The sequence below is a fragment of the Lissotriton vulgaris genome, chromosome 4_1, assembly GCF_964263255.1.
Source record: "Lissotriton vulgaris chromosome 4_1, aLisVul1.2, whole genome shotgun sequence".
Classification (NCBI taxonomy): domain Eukaryota; kingdom Metazoa; phylum Chordata; class Amphibia; order Caudata; family Salamandridae; genus Lissotriton; species Lissotriton vulgaris.
In genome coordinates, this window is record NC_141691.1 from 1,118,218,879 (window position 1) to 1,118,242,368 (window position 23,490).

Below are 23,490 nucleotides of genomic sequence, written 5' to 3' on the forward strand. Positions count from 1 at the left end.
AGTCACATACAAAACTCACAATTTTTACTTTATTTCTTGTTATACTTACAGGTGCATCATACCTTTCAACTTGAAACAACTTAAAATAAATTAAATTAACAAGAAACCCATTACCAAGAGACCATTTCCACAATTGTTTTGCTATTATCTTTGTACGCATTGCTCCATCTATTTTGGGAAGGAAGTGCCGAAAGCCACATTCGCACTTTCGCCCCACTCTTTACACACCTGTGTAGGTCATGCCCGGTCCATTGCAATTCACCCTCCCCCACTCCCACATTTACTGTATTGTTTCCATGGCAATATTTTATTGGGTACCGGTTTTCAGTGGATGTCACTACAGGGTTTTTCTTTAAGACTATTAAAACGACAAACCTGAGGCAGCTGCTTTGCAATGTCCCCGCCAACAAACACAGCTTCAAGGTAGATCCAGAGGTTCTGCACAGTGAGCCAGTTTTCGATGATTTCAGTGGTGTTTGACAGCTTCTGCACCCACTGCTGAATTGTAGGTTTAAAGGGCGCGTTGTACCTATTTCAATCAAGAAGAGAAAATACATACTTCTGTCAAAAAGCTCATGCGAACGCAGTACAACGCTGTTCTAGTGAGCATTTTCTCTTCTTTCAATTCCGCCAAATTGCCTCTAAAAATAAAATGCTCTGCAGAGGGCACCTGAGAGACTGGGTGGCCGCCATGCTATCACATGAAGTAAACATCGAAACCGCAAAAGACAGCACTTCGATTACAAATCAGCAGCAGTCTGCTGATAGTACCCTGTAATCAGTAGAAAATGTTGCTGATACTTCATCATTTAAAGAGACATCAAAGCCATAGATGGCCATAATCGTTTATAGAGAAGGGTGATAACTTGTTTTTTGTTCCAGCAAATGCATCTACACGCCATTATCACGAGCCACGCATGCATTGGACTGGGGTTTAGGAAAGCTGGCTTACCATACAGCTCTTTGATTGCCAAGTTTACATTACAGGAAGTGCACGACCAGGGCACATGCGCGATGAGGTGCCATATTGCAATGCTACATATAACATAATAGCGTGATATTTTTCCCCATTTTTTTCAGTGGACCATGCGGTTCAGCAGCACTATAAAGCAATGCTTATATTTTGCCTACCTAGATAAAATAATATTGTGTTCCATTCAGGCAGGCAGGACTGGCGGCCTCAAAAATAGAGTATAACATCAAACTTCTAAACACGTGATTGAGAGAGCGCAAATTTGAATAAAAATTATGTATAGGCCTTATTTACAAGCACATCGTATAACGTAGGAATGAAACGTATATCGTAATGTGAAGTTGACACTTATAGCATATAGATAACCGAGATAATCCAAAGTAATATAGGAAATGTAACTGTATTCACTTTAGAACCTGTATTAGATTTAGAAGGCCCGTATATGTAGTGGGCTGATGTAGAGATGGTGTAGAAATGCTTAAGAAATGTAGAACGTGCAAAGTAGAATCCATGTACGTGTGTAACTTTGAACGGAGAAACGGAGAAATGTAACGTGAAGAAATGCGTAGAACATGTATAACACGATATAGCGAATGAGAATATAAAGTTATACCCTATGTAGTTTGTATGTAATATAGAATGTATTCACATATATGTAACTGACTTTTGCTAAATACGAATATATAAATGAGTGTTAAAGGTTATACTGTGTAGAAGGTTTTAAGAATGTTAGAAAGGTTTAGGTCATTTGTGATTCTAACCTGACTGACCAAGGGTTAGCAGGAGCACAGTCCAATGTATGTAATTTAGCGGACTTACAGGAGTCGTAAATAGCTTGATGTGGACGTGAGAGCCAAGAAGTCTAGCACTTGTTAGATTTAAGGTGACAACGCTGGACAAGGTTTATGGCCTGAACGTGATAGGAAGCGCTAAGAATTTGAGACTTGTTTTTGAATGACCATTCACAGGACCTAGAAGGTCAAAGAATAGCAGTCGTAAGTTAAAGTCTTGTTAAAGTTCATATGACTCTTGATTTGAAAGTGTCAATTGAAGTCGTCAACAAGAAGACGAAGATGACATCTAAAGAGAAAGGTCAACTTAACGGACGGCGAAAGAGTGAAGCAATGGACGAAGGTAGAAGCTGACATCATCGGGGAAAGTCCGTGGTGGGCGTCAAGGGGCGTTCCACCCACACTGTGATTGTGTATTTTAGGGACAGCACCCCGGGGATAAGTTAGCGAACAGCGATGAGCGAAGGCGATTAGCTCAGACCAAGAACAGAGCGAAGGGCGAAGGGTAGATGATTTGAGCAGATGCGCTGAGAGAGATCAGAGCCTAAGAAAGCAGTAGGCCGAGGACCCTTAGAAGAGCGGATGGGTAGGCAGAGAGGGTACTGCTTCTTAAACTTAAGTTACCTTTAGAGGCTAAGAGAGTTTGAACTCCTTTGGGAGTCAAACTGCTGACACCTTTTTAGGTTAGGAATTTGCGAAGTAGGGATGTCACTTAGTATAGAGTAGGGACAGATTTAACGTGATACTTTTCTCTTTCTTTGTATGACGCCAAGGAACCACTTCACATCGAAGCTTTAAATTGCTGATATTGGAATTGATTTGTATTCCTTTGTACACTTTGAGATTTATCCTGAGAGGATTGTAATTCACATTTAACTTTAAATTTTATATAAAACTTTTAAACTTTATCAGTTGTAAGTGGTTCTTCAGAGTGGCGTCAGTTAATGGGGTTTGTCTAACCTATGTGGGGGTTGTCTTTTACTCAATGACAGATTCTAGCGGTCCAAAATAGATGAATGAGATACGTTATTAAATTGATCATAAATTGATATCAGAATCTCATTCCCCGCAGTTGGTAGCAGAGTAATGATGGTTATCTTCTTGAGGAAGACAACCTAGGCCAGGTTTAGTTTACCCCAAGGTCCCTAGTCATCGACGACCAGAAGAAGAATTTCAGCCGAAGACGGTGCTGACGGTGCGACGAGAGAAAAGCAGCAGAGTCGGTCGAGAGTGAGTATAAGGGTCATGCGTTGTAAGATTGCGGTGTTTTATGTTGTACTTGTGTTGTAATGTCAAGCGGAGTTGAATGCCTGTAGTGTGATTGAGGGAAGGTTGTGAGCGCGCGCAACCGGATGAAATCTTAAGCTCCAGGGAAGGACTTAAGTGGTTCGGGTGTATCGAACACCCAGAGTAATTTGTCTACCATTGAAAGGGAGTCATGAGGTACCATTGATTTCCCGACAGACCAATGATAGGGGGAGCGTATGAGTGAGTGAATGAGTAGCGGACGCTGGTCGTACGTTTACTGTGTGTAAGTAACCTATCAGTTGAGGCGATCGTCTGACCGTAAGAGGGAAGACGTTTCCTCAGTTAAGGTGACAATTACAGTTAGACTGTGGCCGTACAGTCAGAGAAAAGTGATCGCTTGGACGGAAGTAGTCATTTTTCAGTGTATGAATGAAAACGCATGCGAAATCGTGAGACAAATTGAGAAAGAAGGAGAATTGCTGCAAGAGGGAACGAGTGACGTCAGCATAGAACCGAGTTGAGATTGGTTAGTTTGTCAGACGTCAGCGAAGAGTCGCACTGAGATAGGCCGAATAACGAGAGCCGCGTAGGGATTGGTTGGTTTGTCATCGGGACGTAAATAAGGAAGAGTAAAGGGAAAGTTGTAGGTTATCGAAAATGAAGTGTTTTAAGAGTTTGAGAGCACTCTTTAGGAGGAATAGAAGAAACTTATATGCCGGAGAAGAAGCTCCACCAGAAGGCACACCAGCTTATTATATGGCAGTGAATGTAGGCTTGCACTCGATACTATGGATCTCCGAGTGGAATAAGCTAACTGAAGGGAATAAGGAACTGACGTTTCCTAGATTCGGAACGTTTAAGCTAGATGTGTTGAATGAACTAAAAGCGGTAATGCTTGCAACAAGACCTCTACCGAGGCCAACACAGTTCGAAGCACTTAGTGTATGGTTTAGAACGGCACACGAAAAGAGCGTAAAGAGGCGCCAGGAAAGAGTGAGACGATCAGTAAAGGCAGTACAGGATGCCAAATGGGATGAGGAAGCTAAGAAATGGAGAGTACAAAAGATAGAAGCAGATAAACTGTACCCGATGCTAGAAGTTACGGGAGAAAAGAAACCTCTAGAGGAAGATGAGGAAAGCGAGACAGAAGAGGATCTGATAGAGAGGCTATTGACAGATAGACCACCTCCTTACAGCGGAGGGGCCGCAAGTCCCATATTACCACAAGAGGACGGAGCTAGATGGGGGGAATATAAATCGATCCCAGTAACAGATTGGGATGCCAGGAAAGAGGAGGAAATACCCCAATCTAGTTCCGAACAGAGAGTAGTGGGAAGATTCGTGGTCCAGAAAATGCCAGAAACGCAACATGCAAGGTCTTATCAAATGCCGGATGCTCTACAAGTACCGGTTACCATAGGCCCTATCGTGTCAATCTACAACCCAGAAGGGGTCCAGCAGGAGGAACAGGCACGATGGGATAGGGAAAGGGCAGAGATGGAGAATAGGGATCCTCAGAGGCAGATACTAGCACCAATGACTCAGAGTACCCCATTAGATTCCGCAACGGGTCCCAGGATAGAACAGGGAGGTCAAAGAGGGCCAATGGATTTGAGGGGTCCTAAACCGAAAACCCATAAGGAACTAAGGGAGTACCTGAAAGAATGGGATACTGCCGAAGAGATTCGGAGTAAAGGTTTAGAAACAGGAGCTGAGTGGAGAGATCAGGATAACAGGATTCTCTCTCATTGTGGAGCTGGCGAGAGCAGCCCGGAGTGGGAGAGAGGGAGTCAGGAAAGCAGAGGAAATAATTGTCCTACTATCAGTGGCAATAGGCAAATGTGCGACGACAGGAGTACAGGGTGTGGCGAAGTGCCTCGCGTCACCTTTAGTGAAGGGGAACGAAGGACGCAGGAGTACCGTAATACTTTCAGATGCACTCACCATACCCCGGGTGAAACAGTGCAACATTGGAATCACGGGAACATGGAGAGTCGTGAAGGGTCTCGCCATGCATCTGGTGATCATGGGCGAAGTCACGAGAATATAGGGAGTCGCGAAACGTCTCGCCATACTTCTGGTGATCAGGATCGAGATCGCGGGAGCATGGAGGGCCATGAAGGACCTTATCGTTTATTGAGCGACACCAGACAGCAAGAGAGTTACAGTGGTTTAGAACAGAACGGTGGATCCTATCTCGTATCCGGAGAAACCGAGCCGAAACGACGAAGTGTAGGGATGGGGGATGGAGTAATGTTCCACCACACCCCACGGGAAGATGGAAAGGCTTGGGATCTAGAGAGGTGGGAACAAAGAGATGGAAAGAAAACTCCTCATAACTCACCTGTGTTCAGGCGTAGGGCGCATAGTGGAGGTGAGAGGGGTATGAGAGAACAACCTAGGACTGAGGTACTGAAAGCTGAAATCAAAGCAAGACGGATTGATGTAATGAGCTTAAAATCAGACTTGGACGAAATAATTGATGGTACAGTAACGATTGAGAGATTAGACTTGTATACACCAGATGAAATATTGTTTTTATCCAAGGATATTACTCGAAGAGCGAGGTCAGCTCATGAAAATTTATCTAATTTGGCAAATAGGTATATGATAGACCTGTCACGAACTAAGGCTTTACAGGGTAACCATAGGCTAACTTGCACAGATCAAGATCTGGATGAGCGTAGAACGATCGCGCTGAAGGTACACATAAGGGAACTGATCACATGTATCAGAATATGGAAAGATTTGGATAGATGGGAGGAAAGATGGTCTAAGAAGGGATCCGTCAGAAGGAGTTCACTTACGAGGTCCCCGGATACAGACCTAATGCGAATGGAAGCTTTCCCATTGCGAGAAATCGCGAACGGAAACTACGTTCACGTACCCTGGAGTAGGGGGGATTTGGCGGCATTTACCAATTCCTTCCCAAAGCTTAGAGAAAATCCCGTCGAGTGGTACAAGCAGGTAGAAAGATTCGTGAAGATCTCGAAGGTACTGTGGATCGATTTGAACACATTGTTCGATATCGTAGTACCCGGAGATTTGTGGACGGCATGCAAGCTTAGTGTTGAATGGCCTACTTGTGAGCCTCCGAGAGATACCCGGACAAATGGTCCATCAGTTAGAGTCATGGAAAAATACGAGAGGGTCATAACATGGCTAAAAGAGAAAGTGCCAGTGCACGATATAGACTGGGTTAAGATAGATCGAACTACTCAGGAGCCGAAGGAAACAGTCCATGAGTTTTATGAGCGATTGCTGAAAGCATTCAAGCAGTACAGTGGGTTAGATGTAATGGATCCTAAGGACATAGGGCAGTTTGTGTCGAAGTTTGTTTTAGGGTTGAGACCGGACATAAGCCTGATGATACAACAGCATTTGATCTGTTGGCAGAACAAGCCTTTAGATGAAATTCTGCGGTATGCAAGGTACTGTAGCGATGAAATAGATTCGAAGGCAAAGAAACTCAAGGAAAAGTTAATGCTGGTACAAATGCAAGCAGCTGGAAAGGGTGGACAGCGGCAACAGGGAACAGGAACGCAAGCAAAGAAACAGAATAATCAGAGCAGAGATGAGGAGGAAAGACCGAGACCGAGAATGGATATTGCGACACTGAAAAAGACAACGAGGTGTCATCAGTGTAACGAAGTGGGACATTGGCGACGCGAGTGTCCTTACAATATCGAGACAGGAGAATTAGGACAAGAGGAGGAAGAGGTACAGAATAACGTGGTTAAGGGAGCCGCAGCCCCGAAGGGAGGGAAAACCTATAGACAAATGCCATTGTTCGTAGGAGGAGAAGAATGCTATTACGTTGATCCTCTTACAGGGCAACGAGTAAACAGGGAGGAAGACTGTACTCTAGGAGCAGCCCTGGAAGTAGATCAGAGAGGACCATACGTAGAGGCTGAAGTAGCTGGATGTCCTACGACCTTTTTGGTGGATACGGGGGCCACTCGATCCACTTTGAGATCAGCGGTAGTCCCAGGTTTGCCAATATCGGGAGAGACGATTCAGGTGGTAGGAGTCGCAAACAAGAGGATGACGAATCCTCTGACCGAACCAGTGTCAGTAAAGATAGGGAATTACAGTGACGAACATCAGTTTGTGATCTGTGATTCTAGCCCTGTGTGTTTGCTAGGGAGAGATTTGTTGTGTAAACTGAATTGCACAATACATTGCACACATGAAGGAGTAGAAGTGCAGACCAACGACGAGGATGCTGATTTTAAAATTATAAACTCGCAAGAGTGCGTGGAACTATACCCTACCTTAACAGTGGAGGAACTTCCACAGGATTTGAGGGAGAAAGTGTCAGCTGAAGTGTGGGATTTTACTGGAGAAGAAATAGGACTGATCAAAGGAGTAGAACCAGTAAAAATCTTGGTAAGACCCAATGCTGAGTATCCAAGAACCCCACAGTACAAGTTGACTCCAGAGACGATTGCAGGAATAAAGCCTGTGATCGAATCGATGATTAAACAGGGAATACTGAAGGAAATCGTGGGTAGTCCATGTAACTCCCCGATTATGGGTTTGCAGAAGCCTAGTGGAAAATACAGAATAGTGCAGGATCTTCGGAAGATTAATAATATTGTTGTCTCATGTTGTCCAGTGGTACCGAATCCATCAGTGATATTATTTCAGATACCGTTCCAAGCTGAATGGTTTACCGTGATAGATTTGTGCCAGGCTTTCTTTTCGATACCTTTAGATGAAGAGAGCCAGTATCTTTTCGCTTTTAAGCTGGAAGATCGCGTCTTAACATGGTGTCGTATCCCTCAGGGGTATACAGAAAGCCCATCGATCTTTAACCAGTTATTAAAACGAAATCTTGAAAGTCTAGTACTGCCCAAGAATTCGGTTCTAGTCCAGTACATAGACGACCTCCTAGTTGCGTCAGAAACTGAGGAAGCTTGCAGAGAAGACACCGTAACCTTGTTAAATCACTTGGCCGAGAATGGGCACAAGGTGTCTCCAAGTAAATTGCAATATTGTAAGACTGAAGTGCAATACTTGGGCCATAGGATTGAAAAGGGAAAGCGGAAGGTGTCTCCAGATAGAATAGAGGCGATTATGAAGATGAACGCGCCTACAACGCAAAGAGAAGTCAGGATGTTTCTAGGTATGGTCGGTTATTGTCGGCAGTGGATAGCCAACTTCTCACTGAAGGCAAAACCCTTATTACAACTGACGCACAAAGGAGTAAGTGATCCGGTACCATGGGACAAGGATTGTTTGATGGCATTTTTGCAGCTGAGGGAGGACTTATGTCGCGCCCCGGCTTTAGGGATGCCTGATTACACAACACCATTTTTGCTTTACTGCTGCGAAAGAGAGGGATGCGCTTTAGCAGTTTTAGCTCAGATCCACGGAGATGCGCACAGGCCAGTGGCGTATTTTTCGGCTACATTAGATCCAGTAGCCGCAGCGTTGCCCGGATGTCTCAAATCCGTAGCTGCAACGGGTGTCAGCATTGAAAGATCGGAAAGCGTGGTGATGGGACACCAGTTAGTGGTGTACGTGCCGCATTCTGTGGAATTGTTAATGACCAGGACGAAGACTCAGCATCTGACAAATAGCAGGCTCACACGCTACGAGCAAGTCATACTGGCTGCCGAGAATGTGACCCTAAAAAGATGCTCTGTCTTGAATCCTGCAACTTTGATGCCACTTCCGAATGGGGTGGATGACGAAGTTTGTACAGATCATGACTGCCTTGATGTGACTGAACTATGCACCAAACCGAGACCCGATATTGTAGATGAGCCATTGACTGACCCAGATGAAATTTTCTTTGTTGATGGTTCATGTGTAAGAGACAATATCGGTCAGCTGAGAGCAGCTTATGCAGTTTGCACAATTACGAGAGTAATAGAAGCCGCTTGCCTGGAAGGAGTACACTCCGCTCAGGTAGCTGAAATTGTTGCCTTGACTCGTGCTTGCTTAGCGGGCGACAAACTTCGAGTCACCATATACACCGATAGCCAGTATGGTTTCGGGGTAGTTCACGATTACGGGCAGCTGTGGTCTCAAAGAGGTTACATGACCTCCTCGGGTTCTCCCATTAGGAATGGAGAATTCGTGAGACTTTTGTTAGAGGCATTGCAAGGCCCAACAGCTATAGCAGTGGTCAAATGTGCCGCGCATACAAAGAATGTAGACTTTGTGTCGCAGGGAAATCGCTATGCTGATGAAGTAGCGCGTTACTGCGCAGAACAGGGATATTCTCACACTGATGTAAAAGTGGGGGAATTCAGGAAAGAACTGAGTTGACAATGTTGCTAGATACTGTAGATACGTGGGATGAATTGAGATGTGTACAGGAGAATGCACCAGATGATGAGAAGAAGAGTTGGGAAACAGCGGGTTGTTCCAGAAGCGAGATGAATTTCTGGATCTCTGCCGATGGGAGAGCAGTTTTACCAAATGAACTTGTTAGTCCAATGGCAAGGAAATTGCATGGATCAGCACACATAGGAAGAGATGCTATGGTGAGAGTATTCAGACAAACGTGGTTTAATCCCAAATTTAGAGTAGCGGCAGAAGCAGTGTGTCAGCGATGTGCGATCTGTCAGCAGCTAAACGTAGGAAAGAGAACACCAGTCACGTTGAGTCACATTGGGAGGTCTGGGGGGCCTTTCAATAGAATGCAGCTTGATTTTATTGAAATGCCTAAATGCAATAGACTCAGATACGTTTTAGTGATTGTCTGCATATTCTCTAGATGGGTTGAGGCTTACCCTACACGTAGGTGCGATACACTTACAGTAGCAAAACTGTTACTTAGGGAGTTGATACCGAGGTTTGGGGTGCCATCCTCTTTGGAATCGGACAGAGGAACTCATTTTAACAGCGAAGTGGTGAAGATGCTATGTTCAGCTTTGAATATCGATCAGAAGTTACACTGCAGCTATCGACCAGAAGTTTCAGGGATTGTAGAGCAAATCAACAGCACGATAAAGTCCAGACTTGCCAAAGTTTGTTCAGCAACATCCCTGAGTTGGCCAGACGCACTTCCAGTGGTTCTTATGAGCATACGTAGCACACCTGATAGAAAAACAGGCCTCTCTCCACATGAAGTGCTAATGGGGAGACCTATGAGATTGCCATCGGTTCCGACTGCAGCGCTAGTGAACATCACAGACGATTTGATCTTGGACTACTGCAAGGGACTATCTGATGCCGTTAATTCTGTGTCCCTCCAGGTCCAGGCTGCAGAGGTTCCATCCGCACAAGACTTGTGCCATGACCTGAGTCCAGGAGACTGGGTCCTGGTGAAGAAGCATGTCAGGAAGAACTGCTTAGACGTGCGTTGGCGAGGACCTTTTCAAGTCATACTTGTGACAAATACTGCGGTAAAGTGTGGAGGCTTGCCAAACTGGATACATGCCTCACACACCCGAAGAGTGCCAACACCTCTAGAAGAAACAGCTCCTCTCTCGGATGAGAATCCGGCGGGAAACGGAGAAGCCATAGAGGGGGAAAGCCAAGCTGTGGAGGTGATCGAAGAAACTGAAACTGTGTTGGAACAGGACGACGAGGGTCAGGACATCAGTGAGACCGAAGTCGCCTCAGGAGAAGAAAGTAGTTGGGAGTCCGACACAGATATCGAACAAACTGAGAGTGACCAAGAGTCTGGTCCAAGAACAAGGAGCAGAAGGACAAGGAGTGACGAAGCCAGTTGGCCGGAAAGAAGGAAAAGGCCAAGCTCGGAAGGAAAGAAAGAAAGAACTCTTGTCCCGATCGCTGAAGAATCGGATCAGGAGGAAGAAACGACAGACTCAGGAACTGAGAGTCCACGAAGATCGAGAAGGGTACGTGTGCCCTGCAGAAGGTACGCCACCCCAGAGTGGACTTATCTAGCAGATGTCTTGGGGACAGAAATCTGGGAGAGTGAAGAAAGTGAAAGTAATCGATCACGATCCATTTGTGGCAGTGGAGATATGGATGTTGACGCCTGGACTCGAGACTGAGGGATTACTGACTTTCACACTTCCAATACCCCCATATTTGAGTCAAATTCAAGATCTAGTGCTGAAAAGATTACAATTTCCAACTTTTGGCCAGCAAATGCCAGAAGAAGAAGAAAAAGTTATTCGTTTTGAATTGTTAGAAATTGTTGTGAAAGCTGCAGGTCCGAGAATAATTGTTGATGCATAAGAGACTTTTGTATATAAGCTATAAAGAAGAAGATAACCTAGCACCGAGTGGAAAGAAGAATAAAATTAGGGATTACATTTAGAGGACGGAGAAGGGTTAGGGTTGTCTGTTGCTAAAAGAGAAAAGACATTGTTGTGAAAAAGAGACTTTGTTGATAAAAAGCACTTTACAGACTGAGAAAGCAAATAAAGCAAACAAAGACTGCAGAAGAAAAAAAAAACTTTTTCGCAAAAGAAGGAGCTACGCTGTTTTGATAACATGGAGAACGGCAACCCAAACCGAAAAGCTAGATGTATAGTAGGTACACTGATAGCAATAGTAATATTTCTCATAATTACAGTAGTGACCATATCCTACATGATAGGACATGAAAGTGATAAGGAAATAGCAAATGTACAGCCTGTAACGACTTTGAGACCTGCTCTTGTGGGGAAGAAGGAGGAGAGCAATGTTATACGTGAAAAGGCGTTACTAGCAGATGAAGCTCGTAGATTACATATAGACGAGTCACAGGGAAATTTTAGGTCAAACGCATATGCTAAATTGTTATATGAGTATATCGATGCCATGGAGGCCAAAGATTGCTATGTTTGTATGCAATTGCCGGCTTCTGTAGACGAAGGCATTAGATATCATCATCTCCCATTGACTTATGGGATAACATGTAGTTTATTGCTTAGTATATTTTATGGTAGGGAAGGATTTGAGTACTACTTTTCAAATTATGATTCGGTACTGCCTGAAGTTCCGAATTATAAGCAAATGAATAAGTGGGACTATTACAAAAAGGAGAATAGACTAGCCAAATTCTTTCTTCCATGGGATACACTAGATACATCATATGCATGCAGAAATAATCTAACTTGCAAAGTGTCAGAGGTAGAGAAAAAGTTTATAGGACAAGTAGATGATAGATACAGAAGGCAGAAGATTTTAAAAATGTCAGGACAATGGAAAACGGATTGGACCGAAGAAGAGAAAGCACATAAGAAGAAGGGTAGCAATGGTCCAATAGCATTGGATAGGACGCAGAAAGGGAAGTTATGTTTAACTCGAAGCAAAACGTATTACGAGAATGTATTTGTAGGTGAAGTGAATTGTGATCATGCTTTTAGATTAGAGTATTATACGAAAGATTTCATGAAGGAGATGCAAGTTATTCCGAATGTGTATTTTGTATGCGGAAGAAATGTCTATGTAAAACTACCTGACAATTGGTATGGTTCGTGTTACTTGGCAATTGTCTTCCCCAAAATATATCATGCAAAGGATGTAGCGATAATAGAAGGAAAGGCTTCGAGGAGAGCGAAAAGGGAAGTAGGAGACGCAGAAGTAGTAGGAGATGTATTTGGAGCAATGTTTCCTATGTTAGGTTTAATACTTAACGATGTTAAGATCAGGAGACTAGCCACAGTTGTGGATAGATTATCTGCAAGTACTGCAAGATCATTAATGTTGGTAGAAGGTGAGATGCAGTCGATTAGAGCAATGGTTCTTCAGAACCGACTTGCTTTAGATGTACTGCTAGCAAAAGAAGGCGGAGTTTGTAAGGCTTTGAAGGTCCAGGAATGTTGTACTTATATTCCTGATAATTCAAAACCACTTGAGAAAGTCATACGGAACATTACACAAATTCATCAAGAGATCGAAGATTTATCAAAAATAAATGCATGGGAAAAAGTTGGTCATGGAGTAGGAAAGGTTGGGAGTTGGTTTGCCAACCTTGGTAAAAGCATAGTATGGTACATAATAAAGCCTGTATTGATAGTATTAATTTGTATAATCACATTGTTAGGTTCAGTAAAATTATATAAATGGTATAGGTCGAACCGGTTACAACGAACAATGAGAGAGCAAGAAAGGAGATTAGCTGCTTTACAAGATCAACAGTACAAAAGTTTAAGAGCTCTCGAAACGATGAAAAGAGGGAATATTGTAACTAGTTCTGTTTAGAGATGATATTCAAATTGCATTTAGTGATGACTCCTAGAAGTCATCAAAGGGGGGACTGAGAGAGCGCAAATTTGAATAAAAATTATGTATAGGCCTTATTTACAAGCACATCGTATAACGTAGGAATGAAACGTATATCGTAATGTGAAGTTGACACTTATAGCATATAGATAACCGAGATAATCCAAAGTAATATAGGAAATGTAACTGTATTCACTTTAGAACCTGTATTAGATTTAGAAGGCCCGTATATGTAGTGGGCTGATGTAGAGATGGTGTAGAAATGCTTAAGAAATGTAGAACGTGCAAAGTAGAATCCATGTACGTGTGTAACTTTGAACGGAGAAACGGAGAAATGTAACGTGAAGAAATGCGTAGAACATGTATAACACGATATAGCGAATGAGAATATAAAGTTATACCCTATGTAGTTTGTATGTAATATAGAATGTATTCACATATATGTAACTGACTTTTGCTAAATACGAATATATAAATGTGTGTTAAAGGTTATACTGTGTAGAAGGTTTTAAGAATGTTAGAAAGGTTTAGGCCATTTGTGATTCTAACCTGACTGACCAAGGGTTAGCAGGAGCACAGTCCAATGTATGTAATTTAGTGGACTTACAGGAGTCGTAAATAGCTTGATGTGGACGTGAGAGCCAAGAAGTCTAGCACTTGTTAGATTTAAGGTGACAACGCTGGACAAGGTTTATGGCCTGAACGTGATAGGAAGCGCTAAGAATTTGAGACTTGTTTTTGAATGACCATTCACAGGACCTAGAAGGTCAAAGAATAGCAGTCGTAAGTTAAAGTCTTGTTAAAGTTCATATGACTCTTGATTTGAAAGTGTCAATTGAAGTCGCCAACAAGAAGACGAAGATGACATCTAAAGAGAAAGGTCAACTTAACGGACGGCGAAAGAGTGAAGCAATGAACGAAGCTAGAAGCTGACATCATCGGGGAAAGTCCGTGGTGGGCGTCAAGGGGCGTTCCACCCACACTGTGATTGTGTATTTTAGGGACAGCACCCCGGGGATAAGTTAGCGAACAGCGATGAGCGAAGGCGATTAGCTCAGACCAAGAACAGAGCGAAGGGCGAAGGGTAGATGATTTGAGCAGATGCGCTGAGAGAGATCAGAGCGTAAGAAAGCAGTAGGCCGAGGACCCTTAGAAGAGCGGATGGGTAGGCAGAGAGGGTACTGCTTCTTAAACTTAAGTTACCTTTAGAGGCTAAGAGAGTTTGAACTCCTTTGGGAGTCAAACTGCTGACACCTTTTTAGGTTAGGAATTTGCGAAGTAGGGATGTCACTTAGTATAGAGTAGGGACAGATTTAACGTGATACTTTTCTCTTTCTTTGTATGACGCCAAGGAACCACTTCACATCGAAGCTTTAAATTGCCGATATTGGAATTGATTTGTATTTCTTTGTACACTTTGAGATTTATCCTGAGAGGATTGTAATTCACATTTAACTTTGAATTTTATATAAAACTTTTAAACTTTATCAGTTGTAAGTGGTTCTTCAGAGTGGCGTCAGTTAATGGGGTTTGTCTAACCTATGTGGGGGTTGTCTTTTACTCAATGACAGATACTAGCGGTCCAAAATAGATGAATGAGATAAGTTATTAAATTGATCATAAATTGATATCAGAATCTCATTCCCCGCATGATATTGTGTTGAATAAAATATCATCTTTCTGGAATAAAACGCCCCACAGGCGGTTTAAACAGGGGTTCTAGCTCCGCATCTGAACGAGTGCTGAACGAATGCGAAGCATGAATGCAATGAGAGGCTCTACTTCAGGCACAAAATTTGAAGGGGTCAAAAGCAGAAATCAGTCCTTGTCAACTTATCCCTTGCTATTCAATATGCAGGATAAATGAAATGACCCAAAAGACAGAGCCTAGCTAGAATTCACACCCTAATACTGAACACGCATCTGGTGGAGCAGCATTCAACTGCTCATAATCAAAGCATCCCTTGGTGACACATGACTCGATGGAAGAGCATATAAGGATATGTCAAGCCTCACAAACCAACGATTCCAAGACACCTCCATGAGTATCAGCAATGAGCAGGCCCTCAAGTGTTGGAAACCACTCTGAAAATAGGAAGGACAAAAAAGGAAGCAAGAGAGGCCTCTACTGCACTAAGATCAACTGAACACTCAGCAAGTACTTTAAACACGAGACAATCAAAGATTCATCAGCCAGATAATCTTACTCTACGCAACCCAAGCCTACTGCAGCCCATGCATGTTCATTTCCTGAATATGTTTCTCAACATGGCCTCCATTCTACAAACGTGTGCACAAGGGGAAAACCTCATGATGGAGGCTATTTACATGTGGGCCGAAGACTAATTAAGAAGCAAATAATTGACATAATGAAGAACACTGAGCAATTAGGGTTCGACATACATTGGAAGGCTTACATTTCCAAAAATGGCTACACTCTGGACTTAGTTTCAATCTAGAAAATGAACGCACAATGACTCATAAATAGGCCTTTGGTGCTGTAGTTGTAGGAGGAAACACCTGATGACAGAGGAAGACATGACTAATGACTTGCTGAATTTCAAAAAGACTGGTTCAGAACGAACGTGAGAGGGCAGAGAAGTCCAGAAGGAAGGACCCAAACATGAAAGGATCTTCTTTCCCCATTTTGAAGTTTAAATTTGAGAACTAAAAATGTGAGTTGTGAAGAAGATGTAAGATGACAAGCGGGGGCATATTTCCAGACTGAATTCTGCTATAATCAGGAGTCCGCCGCAATACCAGAGACTTAAAGATATCACGCACATATTCACATATCCATTTAATTTAATCATATCTGAGAGTATGACAGCTCTTACCAGCTCAAATTCATCTTGTGTAGAAGCATCATGGTCATACTACATATGGATGCACCTATGCAATACAAGTCAGAAATAAAATCTGATAACAGATACATTGCAGCGGAATTGGCCATTGTTAAAATATAGGGATGAAAACCAGAATGAGACTACCACAACTACAAGCTGGAGGGAAGGACTGACTTGTAGGGTCCATCAAAAATGTTACATTGGGGCAGTCTTATTTACCAAGACATCACCCTCTGACAAAAGGATCCTGACTGCAGTAAAACAAAACGTGGATGAAAATAGTGCAGGAAATAATGGACCTGGAGTTTGAAAAGCATGTTCTTATTGTATTGAATAATCTCTATAAGAAACTTATCACCTACAACCTCATACTGTAAACGATGCACAACTGTAAGATTCCCCTAGAAATCATCCCTCTTCACCACAATAGTTGTATCCATGCCACATGCATCTCAGGTTTCAAATTGAATGACCTAGCTCAAAATGAGAAAACAGTACTGGAAATAAAGATACTGAATCCACAAAAGGGGCCCTACCTGCATTTGGGAAAAATTAATTTATATCCACCCTCGATATACATATACCTGCATTTATTTATGCTTTTATAGTAGGATGGAGTTCTAGACGCTCTAAAACATGGTACAAATGCACCGCTCTTTGAAGAAATAGAAAGCTGGCTTAAAAGACTAAAATACTAATTTATCCATTGACCATTATGTATAACCTACTCTTCCCAAGTGAGATTTTTGTTCCAGAGGTAGCTAAAAACAATTCATGCGAGCAGAAGGGCCAATAGCAATATACATGGCCGGCAATATAGCCTTAGATCTCACACTAGGAAAGGAATCCAAATCTGAAGGTGGCTTCAAACGGATCACCTATCAACCCTAATCTGTCGTAGCCTTTCATGCCACAAATGATATACGGCCACTAAATTATTCTTGAGGGTCTTGCAAGGAAGGATAGGGGGAACCATAGCAGCATTAAAATGGCTGCACCGTTCCCACTGAGCCAGTGATCCTTATGGTCACTTGAATGATTCAAAATGTGTGTATGCCTTCTAATTCAGTTAATTAAGTCACACACCTAGAGTTCCAAAAGCACTGAGATGACATTCAGATCCACCACAGGAAGGAGGGTGCATTGAGGAGTCGGAATAACTGGCTGGTGCACACTCACCATTTAATGAAGAAGAAATGTCTCTGCTCACCTGGTCTCATATCAGTGTGCTAAAACATTGATAACAGCAACCAACAAAAATACACTCTACTTCACCTGGCCAGCCAACTGTGACACGATGAAGCCTCGTAGTCGGTGGCTAGGGTTAATGTTGATAACCCGGAGATCTTGTTCGACTTTGAGGTATTCAAAGGGGTGAGTCGCCAAATGAACAAGCAGAGAAAACTGTCCAAACACTGAACTCTGGTAATCAGAGAGCGTTAACAAGCTCACAGATCCTTTCAAGAATGGACTACTGCAGATTTACATGCATAGGCCTTCCCAAACTTCTAAACTTTTTCAGTGTGGATGATTTTGGAAACCTTTGCATATGCCATAGGAATTTGGCACTTTCCTGTTTTTGCTTCATTAAAACTACAAAGGTAACATGGCAGGCAATTACTATAAGAATGATTTTCAATGGCACAGCACCAAACATTACCAGTCACAGCTGCAGAAAAACAGCACAGGTCTTGTTTGAGCAGTTCATTACGGATGAGAATTTTGGTGAATAAACAAACACTGAAATTTAGCAATGTACATGTATTCAGTGGCTACTGATAATTCGGCTTAACCTGGGGATAGTGATGTATCTCTGTATGCCAAAGATATCAACGAGGACCTCATTTCGAGAGCAGTACCCCAAATGAGTACATATGTCGCCACTGACGGCACGCACAGTATTACCCCCAGTTAAGCCTTATGTATACATACATAGGGAATGGCTAGTGGTAGTAATGGTTACCAGTAGTTTGCAAGGTGTTATGCATAGAAGAGTTTACGCCATTCTGTAGCAGTTAAAATGCCCGGTATTGCCTTATTCAATGCTCCATTTCTGGATCGCAGCAATGGAACAACACTGCATTTCTGTACATCTGTACATGAGCTGAATGTGATAAAAGTGCTCTCATGTGATTACCAAACACTTAGCACTCTTTTCTGTAACTCACTTTTCACTCTTTTCTGTAACTCACTTTTCACTCTTTTCTGTAACTCACTTTTCAATCTTTTCTGTAACTCATAATAACAAGAGTGTAGAAATCACGGGTCACATACTCACTTTGGACCCCTTTTATCGTGTTCATTCTATTGCCAATATACCACTACACAACATGGGACAGTCTACATTGGAGGACATAAGAAAGCAGGGGAACTGGCCTACCACCAACTGCAACAATTAGTGGACATTTTGCCCTTTTTCAGTCTCTAAAAGTGATAAAACATGTCATCACCTGTTACTCATCAGAGACCCCAGTACCATCAGACTGTCTTCCATTAGGGCTATCTTTTCCGAGGTGTCTGAACCCTTCAACAGCAGCTCTCCTCTGGATTTGAAGGGAGCAAAAGTGAAGACATGTGAGCTCCATTCATTGATGACATTTTTCAGCTTAGCTTCAATATCCTTCTCCTTTACAGCACTGATGCAAATATCCTGAAATAAAAACACACTGGTATTTAGCTGTTTCTAATAGAGGTTCCCGCACCGGGTCCATTCCCTACGTTCCCAAACAGGTAACTAATGATAGGTTGGACATGCAAGTGCAGAGTCTTCATGCTATAGATAATAAACCTAAGAAAATGTTTTAAGTTACCAATCGAAAAGTAAATTCATAACACAGCAGCCAGAGCGGCTGACTCCAGAGGACGGGTGTCATGGCTTGATCCCAGAGCCGGCGGCAGCTCAGCTCAGCATCATGTGACTCTGGGCAATAGCTCACTTAATCTCCCCCAAGGCCCCCCAGTGCCTAGATACCCTTAGGGGTGAAAAGTTCGTGCTTTTCAAATGAGGAAATATTTATTCTAATATCACAAAAGTGTCTGTATTTTCCGTGCCATTTGTTGCCACAACACTTAACAAATATGTCTGGATAGAGTACTTGTGAAAGGGGAAATAGACTGTTTGTGTGGTCTAATTATGAAACACCCGAGCCCCAACCACCTTTTGTCTGTGGTAATAAATAAAAACCAGAAAAGATTGCAATGGCGTGTAGGCACTCACATGGCGCATGAATTCACAGGTTCTAGGGTGACCTTTCAACACATGAACATGAATTTCAACTGGAAACTTAAATCAGCCCGACAGAAAACATCAGCTCCACATTGCAACAGGCCACAACAAGAATGGTGTCATAGAGACATTGGGACCGATTCACAGAATTAATCTGAGATAAAATCCTAAACTTACTACTTTTAGTATTTACTGAAGGCATTTAGTAGTAATAAAGTTAGGAATCCTAACTTTACTACTACTAAATGCCTTTTGTGAATACCGAAAGTCATAAAGTTAGGATTTTGTCTCAGTTTAGTAGTAGTAAAGTTAGGAGACCTAACTTTACTACTACTAAATGCCTTTTGTGAATACCAAAAGTAGTAAGTTTAGGATTTTATCTCAAATTAGTTCTGTGACTCGGCCCCATTGTTGGGTCATGTCAACCAATCCTAAACAGAAATCAGCCACCCACCCGCCCCAAACTGGAGAAAAGCCAGAGTGGCGCAATGGCCAGTTCGGCTATGATAAACTGTGGTCCATTTCTCACAGGACACTGTTGTAGGGATCTGCCCAAGAGCATTAACCCTGATCTGAGAGGAGCAGTAAAGGAGAGGGGCATGTATGATCAATTAACTTGGAGAAAATGAATGAGGGCGTGGAGGGCAACCTGTCCATCAGAAATGATGTAAAGCAAAAAAAAGCCACCGATTCTTTCATTCTTCAGATGGGTGGATATTCTAGGGAGTAGGAGGTTAAAGGTGGAAGTCAGCAGGGTACATGCTTTTTAGTGAAAGCAATAATTTCCCTGAAAAATGCAGCAATTGCAACCTTCCTGTCTACTACTAGAAGCAAGGGCCAAATCCGTGTTTCCAGTGTTTTCTTGGATATGTGTGAAGAAACCTAATGTCTATAAATGAGAAACAATTGATAGGTTCCCAAAACATTTTAATCACCAGGTAACATGGTAAATTCATAGCTAGATGGACAAGGTTTGAGGAGGGTGCATTGATCAGTGTTAGGTAGTTTAGGGCCAATAGGGTAGGATTTATTAATATTGTATTAAGAGGTTACGGCAGCTGGAGTGGTGGAAGGCTAGTGGTGTAACAAGGATGTCACAAGCTGAGGTCAATCTTGCTATGTAACAAGGAGGGTTTTGGCAGGCGCACAGTAAGGCTGTGCCAGATACAAAATGAACAAAGAAGTTGCCAATACTGTGCAATAATTTGTACTTTTTACAAGGTGTTGAGCAGTCGTTTACTCAACCCAAAGACCACTATTTCAGTCAGAGATATTTATGAAAGATATTTTATTCCATTGGGTTTATTACTTTTGTTTTTTATTTTTCTTTTTCTTTTAACTTGTTTTTAGGACAAAGAATAGTATTCCAATTGAACAAAAGAATAATTTGGATGAGTGTTAGCAAAAACTCATCAAATGTTCAACATGTGAAACACTTATTACAAATAATTATTTCAATCAAAAAACACCAAACCAACGAGGTATCAATACCAAAAATGCAACATGAACAAAGACACTTATCGGACAACATTCAGACAATAGACAACAAATAAAGAAAGATGAGGCTAGTAAAAAACCTCTATTTTCAATTCGAGCTAATTCAACTAAGGCCTATTGCAGAATCTCTGCTCTAGTCATTGGTAGGCCTATACATACAAATGAAAACATGCCTGTATAGATATATCTTTTTGCATATACGACCACACACTAAATTTTATGTGTTTATGTGTACAAATTTGAGGGACTGTTGGTCGCAAAACAGAATCAATCAAACATAGCGGAGAAGGGAGGGGGGGTCGACGCGTTTCGAATCCCTGTTTAGTTCCAGGGATTCTCTTCAGGACCGACAGACACAATCTGAAAAACATAAGTGAACAGACACTCAGTCAGAACCACACATGAGAAACCCTCAACTCACATACTGATCAGCACGTACTTGTATCATACCTGTGTGTTCAGTGTTCAAGTCATAAAATCTAAAACAGAAAAAGGGGCCGTCCTCAGTAAATTGCAATGCTTATGGGGGTAATTCGTGCTTCCAATGTACAGTGAATTAGAATTAAAAAGCAACTTACATAATTGCTTGTGTAGATGATCCAAATGTCAAAATTAATGGAAGAATAACGAATAGTAATCCAACTTTTCAATCAATTTGTAGGTAATTCCTGAAAAAGACAAACGAGTGTGTGATTTGCATGGCGTGTGAACCATGACAACCGAGAAACAGAAACCAGTATTCTTATTAAAGCAATGACTCCTATGGGCGGGTGATTTCCCATGGTCGGGGCATGTATCAAAAAATCACTGCCGGCGGACAGCGTGGGTGCAAGAACAAGTCGCGCTCGTGAAAAGCGCCATGAAATGGGGCGTTTGGCAGAAGCCTCGTTGTTTTACCTGCAGCAAGATGTTCAATCCTCCTTCATTCGCTCCTCGCTCTCTCGGGCGGAAGACGCCGTATACTCTGGCATATTCAATTCCGTGATGACCCGGACGCGGTTAAAGAGTAGACGCGGTGTTCATGGGAGGTGTAGTCTCCGTTAATTACGAGAGTCAATCCAGTGCGGATGTGTGTCGTGGTTACATGTTTGGAAGGGGATAAGTCAGGGGCTGCCCCATATACACGTCGGGTGCCCGATTCTTGATTTTTTAAGCAATATAGGTGTATATTGACCAGGGTTGTTGTCATGTAACATCAATGGCTTCATGGGAGTTGTAGTTTTAGCGCTCAAAAAGCATTCTGTGTGTCATTTGGTTACAACAGAGACTCGTTAAGAATGTTTATAAAACGGGGGTGTTACTAAGATACCACTGGAGCGGGTTACTTGTATTAGTCAAAAAAATCTTTTTTTTAAAAATCCTTTTAAAACATGTTTACAAAAAAATCCCTTTTAAAGTTACGTACTGTACGCTCAGTTAGTCTATGACATGTGAACGGGTGTGCAGATCGACTCACAGATGATACAGTTCGGACATCTCGTTAAAGCCTGTAATGGTGGTATTAAACTTCAGAATTAACATAGCTTCTCTCTGTCTTAACTTGGCCTCTAAATCGCCACCTCGTGGGTCTGGTTCTATCTTTGATATAATTGTCCATTTGAAATCCTCATCCCCATGAGATTCATCAATCCAGTGTTGGACAAGTGGAGCTGTTAATACTTTCTTTTTTATACGAGATTTGTGTTGTGACATTCTATGTCTGGCTTCTTGATTGGTTTTCCCAATGTAAAGCTTGTTGCACTTACAGGTGATGGCATAAACTATGTTCCGCGTTTTGCAATTCGTGAACTGGTCATGTTTCCATGACACGCCCTCATGTTGAAAAAGATCACCTTCGATGGTTGAATTGCAACATAGACACGTGCCGCATTTGTGATGGCCTGTGATGGGAGGTAGGCTTACATAGTCTCGTAGAGTCATTATTTTGGGTTTAGGTACGGCCGCTCTCACGATCTGATTGGCTATACTTGTGTCTTTTTTGAAAGCAAAGAGTGGCACTTCTTTGAGTTGTTCGTTGATTTCTTTTACTAGATGCCAATTTTGGTGAATTGTTTTTTTCAAAAAATTGGATGCAGGACAAAAGGTTGAAACACAAACCGTCCGATTTAGTTGTTTCTTCTCTTTCTTTTGAAGTAGTTCTTCACGTGGGGTCCACCACGCTAGTTTTATCGCGTTTTTTAGCAATTTGGCTGGGTATCCACGATCTAATAGTCTCTCTTTAAGGATATTTGCATGTGACAGATATTCATCCTTGAATGTACAATTTCTCCGAATTCGGAGGAACTGCCCTATCGGTAAATTTTGTTTTAGGTTTCTTGGGTGATTGCTAGAATAGTCTAAAGCCTTATTGCGGTCAGATTTTTTCCTAAACAAAGTTGTTACTAGTTGGCCATTTGAGCAATAAATTTCAACATCCAAGAAGGAGAGGCGTGTTGTCGATGATTCAAGGCTAAATTTGATGTTTCTTGTTCTTTCGTTGAGCCATGTGTGAAATAGATCAAGCTGTTCTTTATTCCCAGTCCATGTGAAGAACACGTCGTCAATGAATCGGACCCAACCACCGATCCACTCACGAAAGGGGTTGTTGTTGTATATAAAAGTGTCCTCATATTGACTCATATATAGTATAGCCAGCTCGGGGGCAAAAGGGCACCCCATAGCTAATCCCTGAATTTGGAAGTAGAAATCGTCTTTGAACTTAAAATAGTTCTTCGTAAGGGCCATTTTTGCTAACTCCAAAAGAAATTCTGTTGGAATTTTAGATGGCAT

At 42.2% G+C, this 23,490-nt stretch overlaps 1 protein-coding gene across 1 annotated transcript in view; it reads right to left on the bottom strand.

Annotated features, from left to right (window-relative positions):
- LOC147722959 (dynein axonemal heavy chain 5-like) overlaps positions 1-23,490 on the bottom strand; it is a 1,378,573-nt gene that overhangs the window by 944,056 nt on the left and 411,027 nt on the right. The window contains exons 35-36 of the mRNA XM_086965349.1: positions 18,449-18,648; positions 376-529 (exon numbers count right to left, since the gene is read on the bottom strand). Of these exons, the coding sequence (XP_086821475.1) occupies positions 376-529; positions 18,449-18,648 (354 nt within the window). The remainder of the gene's footprint in view (positions 1-375; positions 530-18,448; positions 18,649-23,490) is intronic.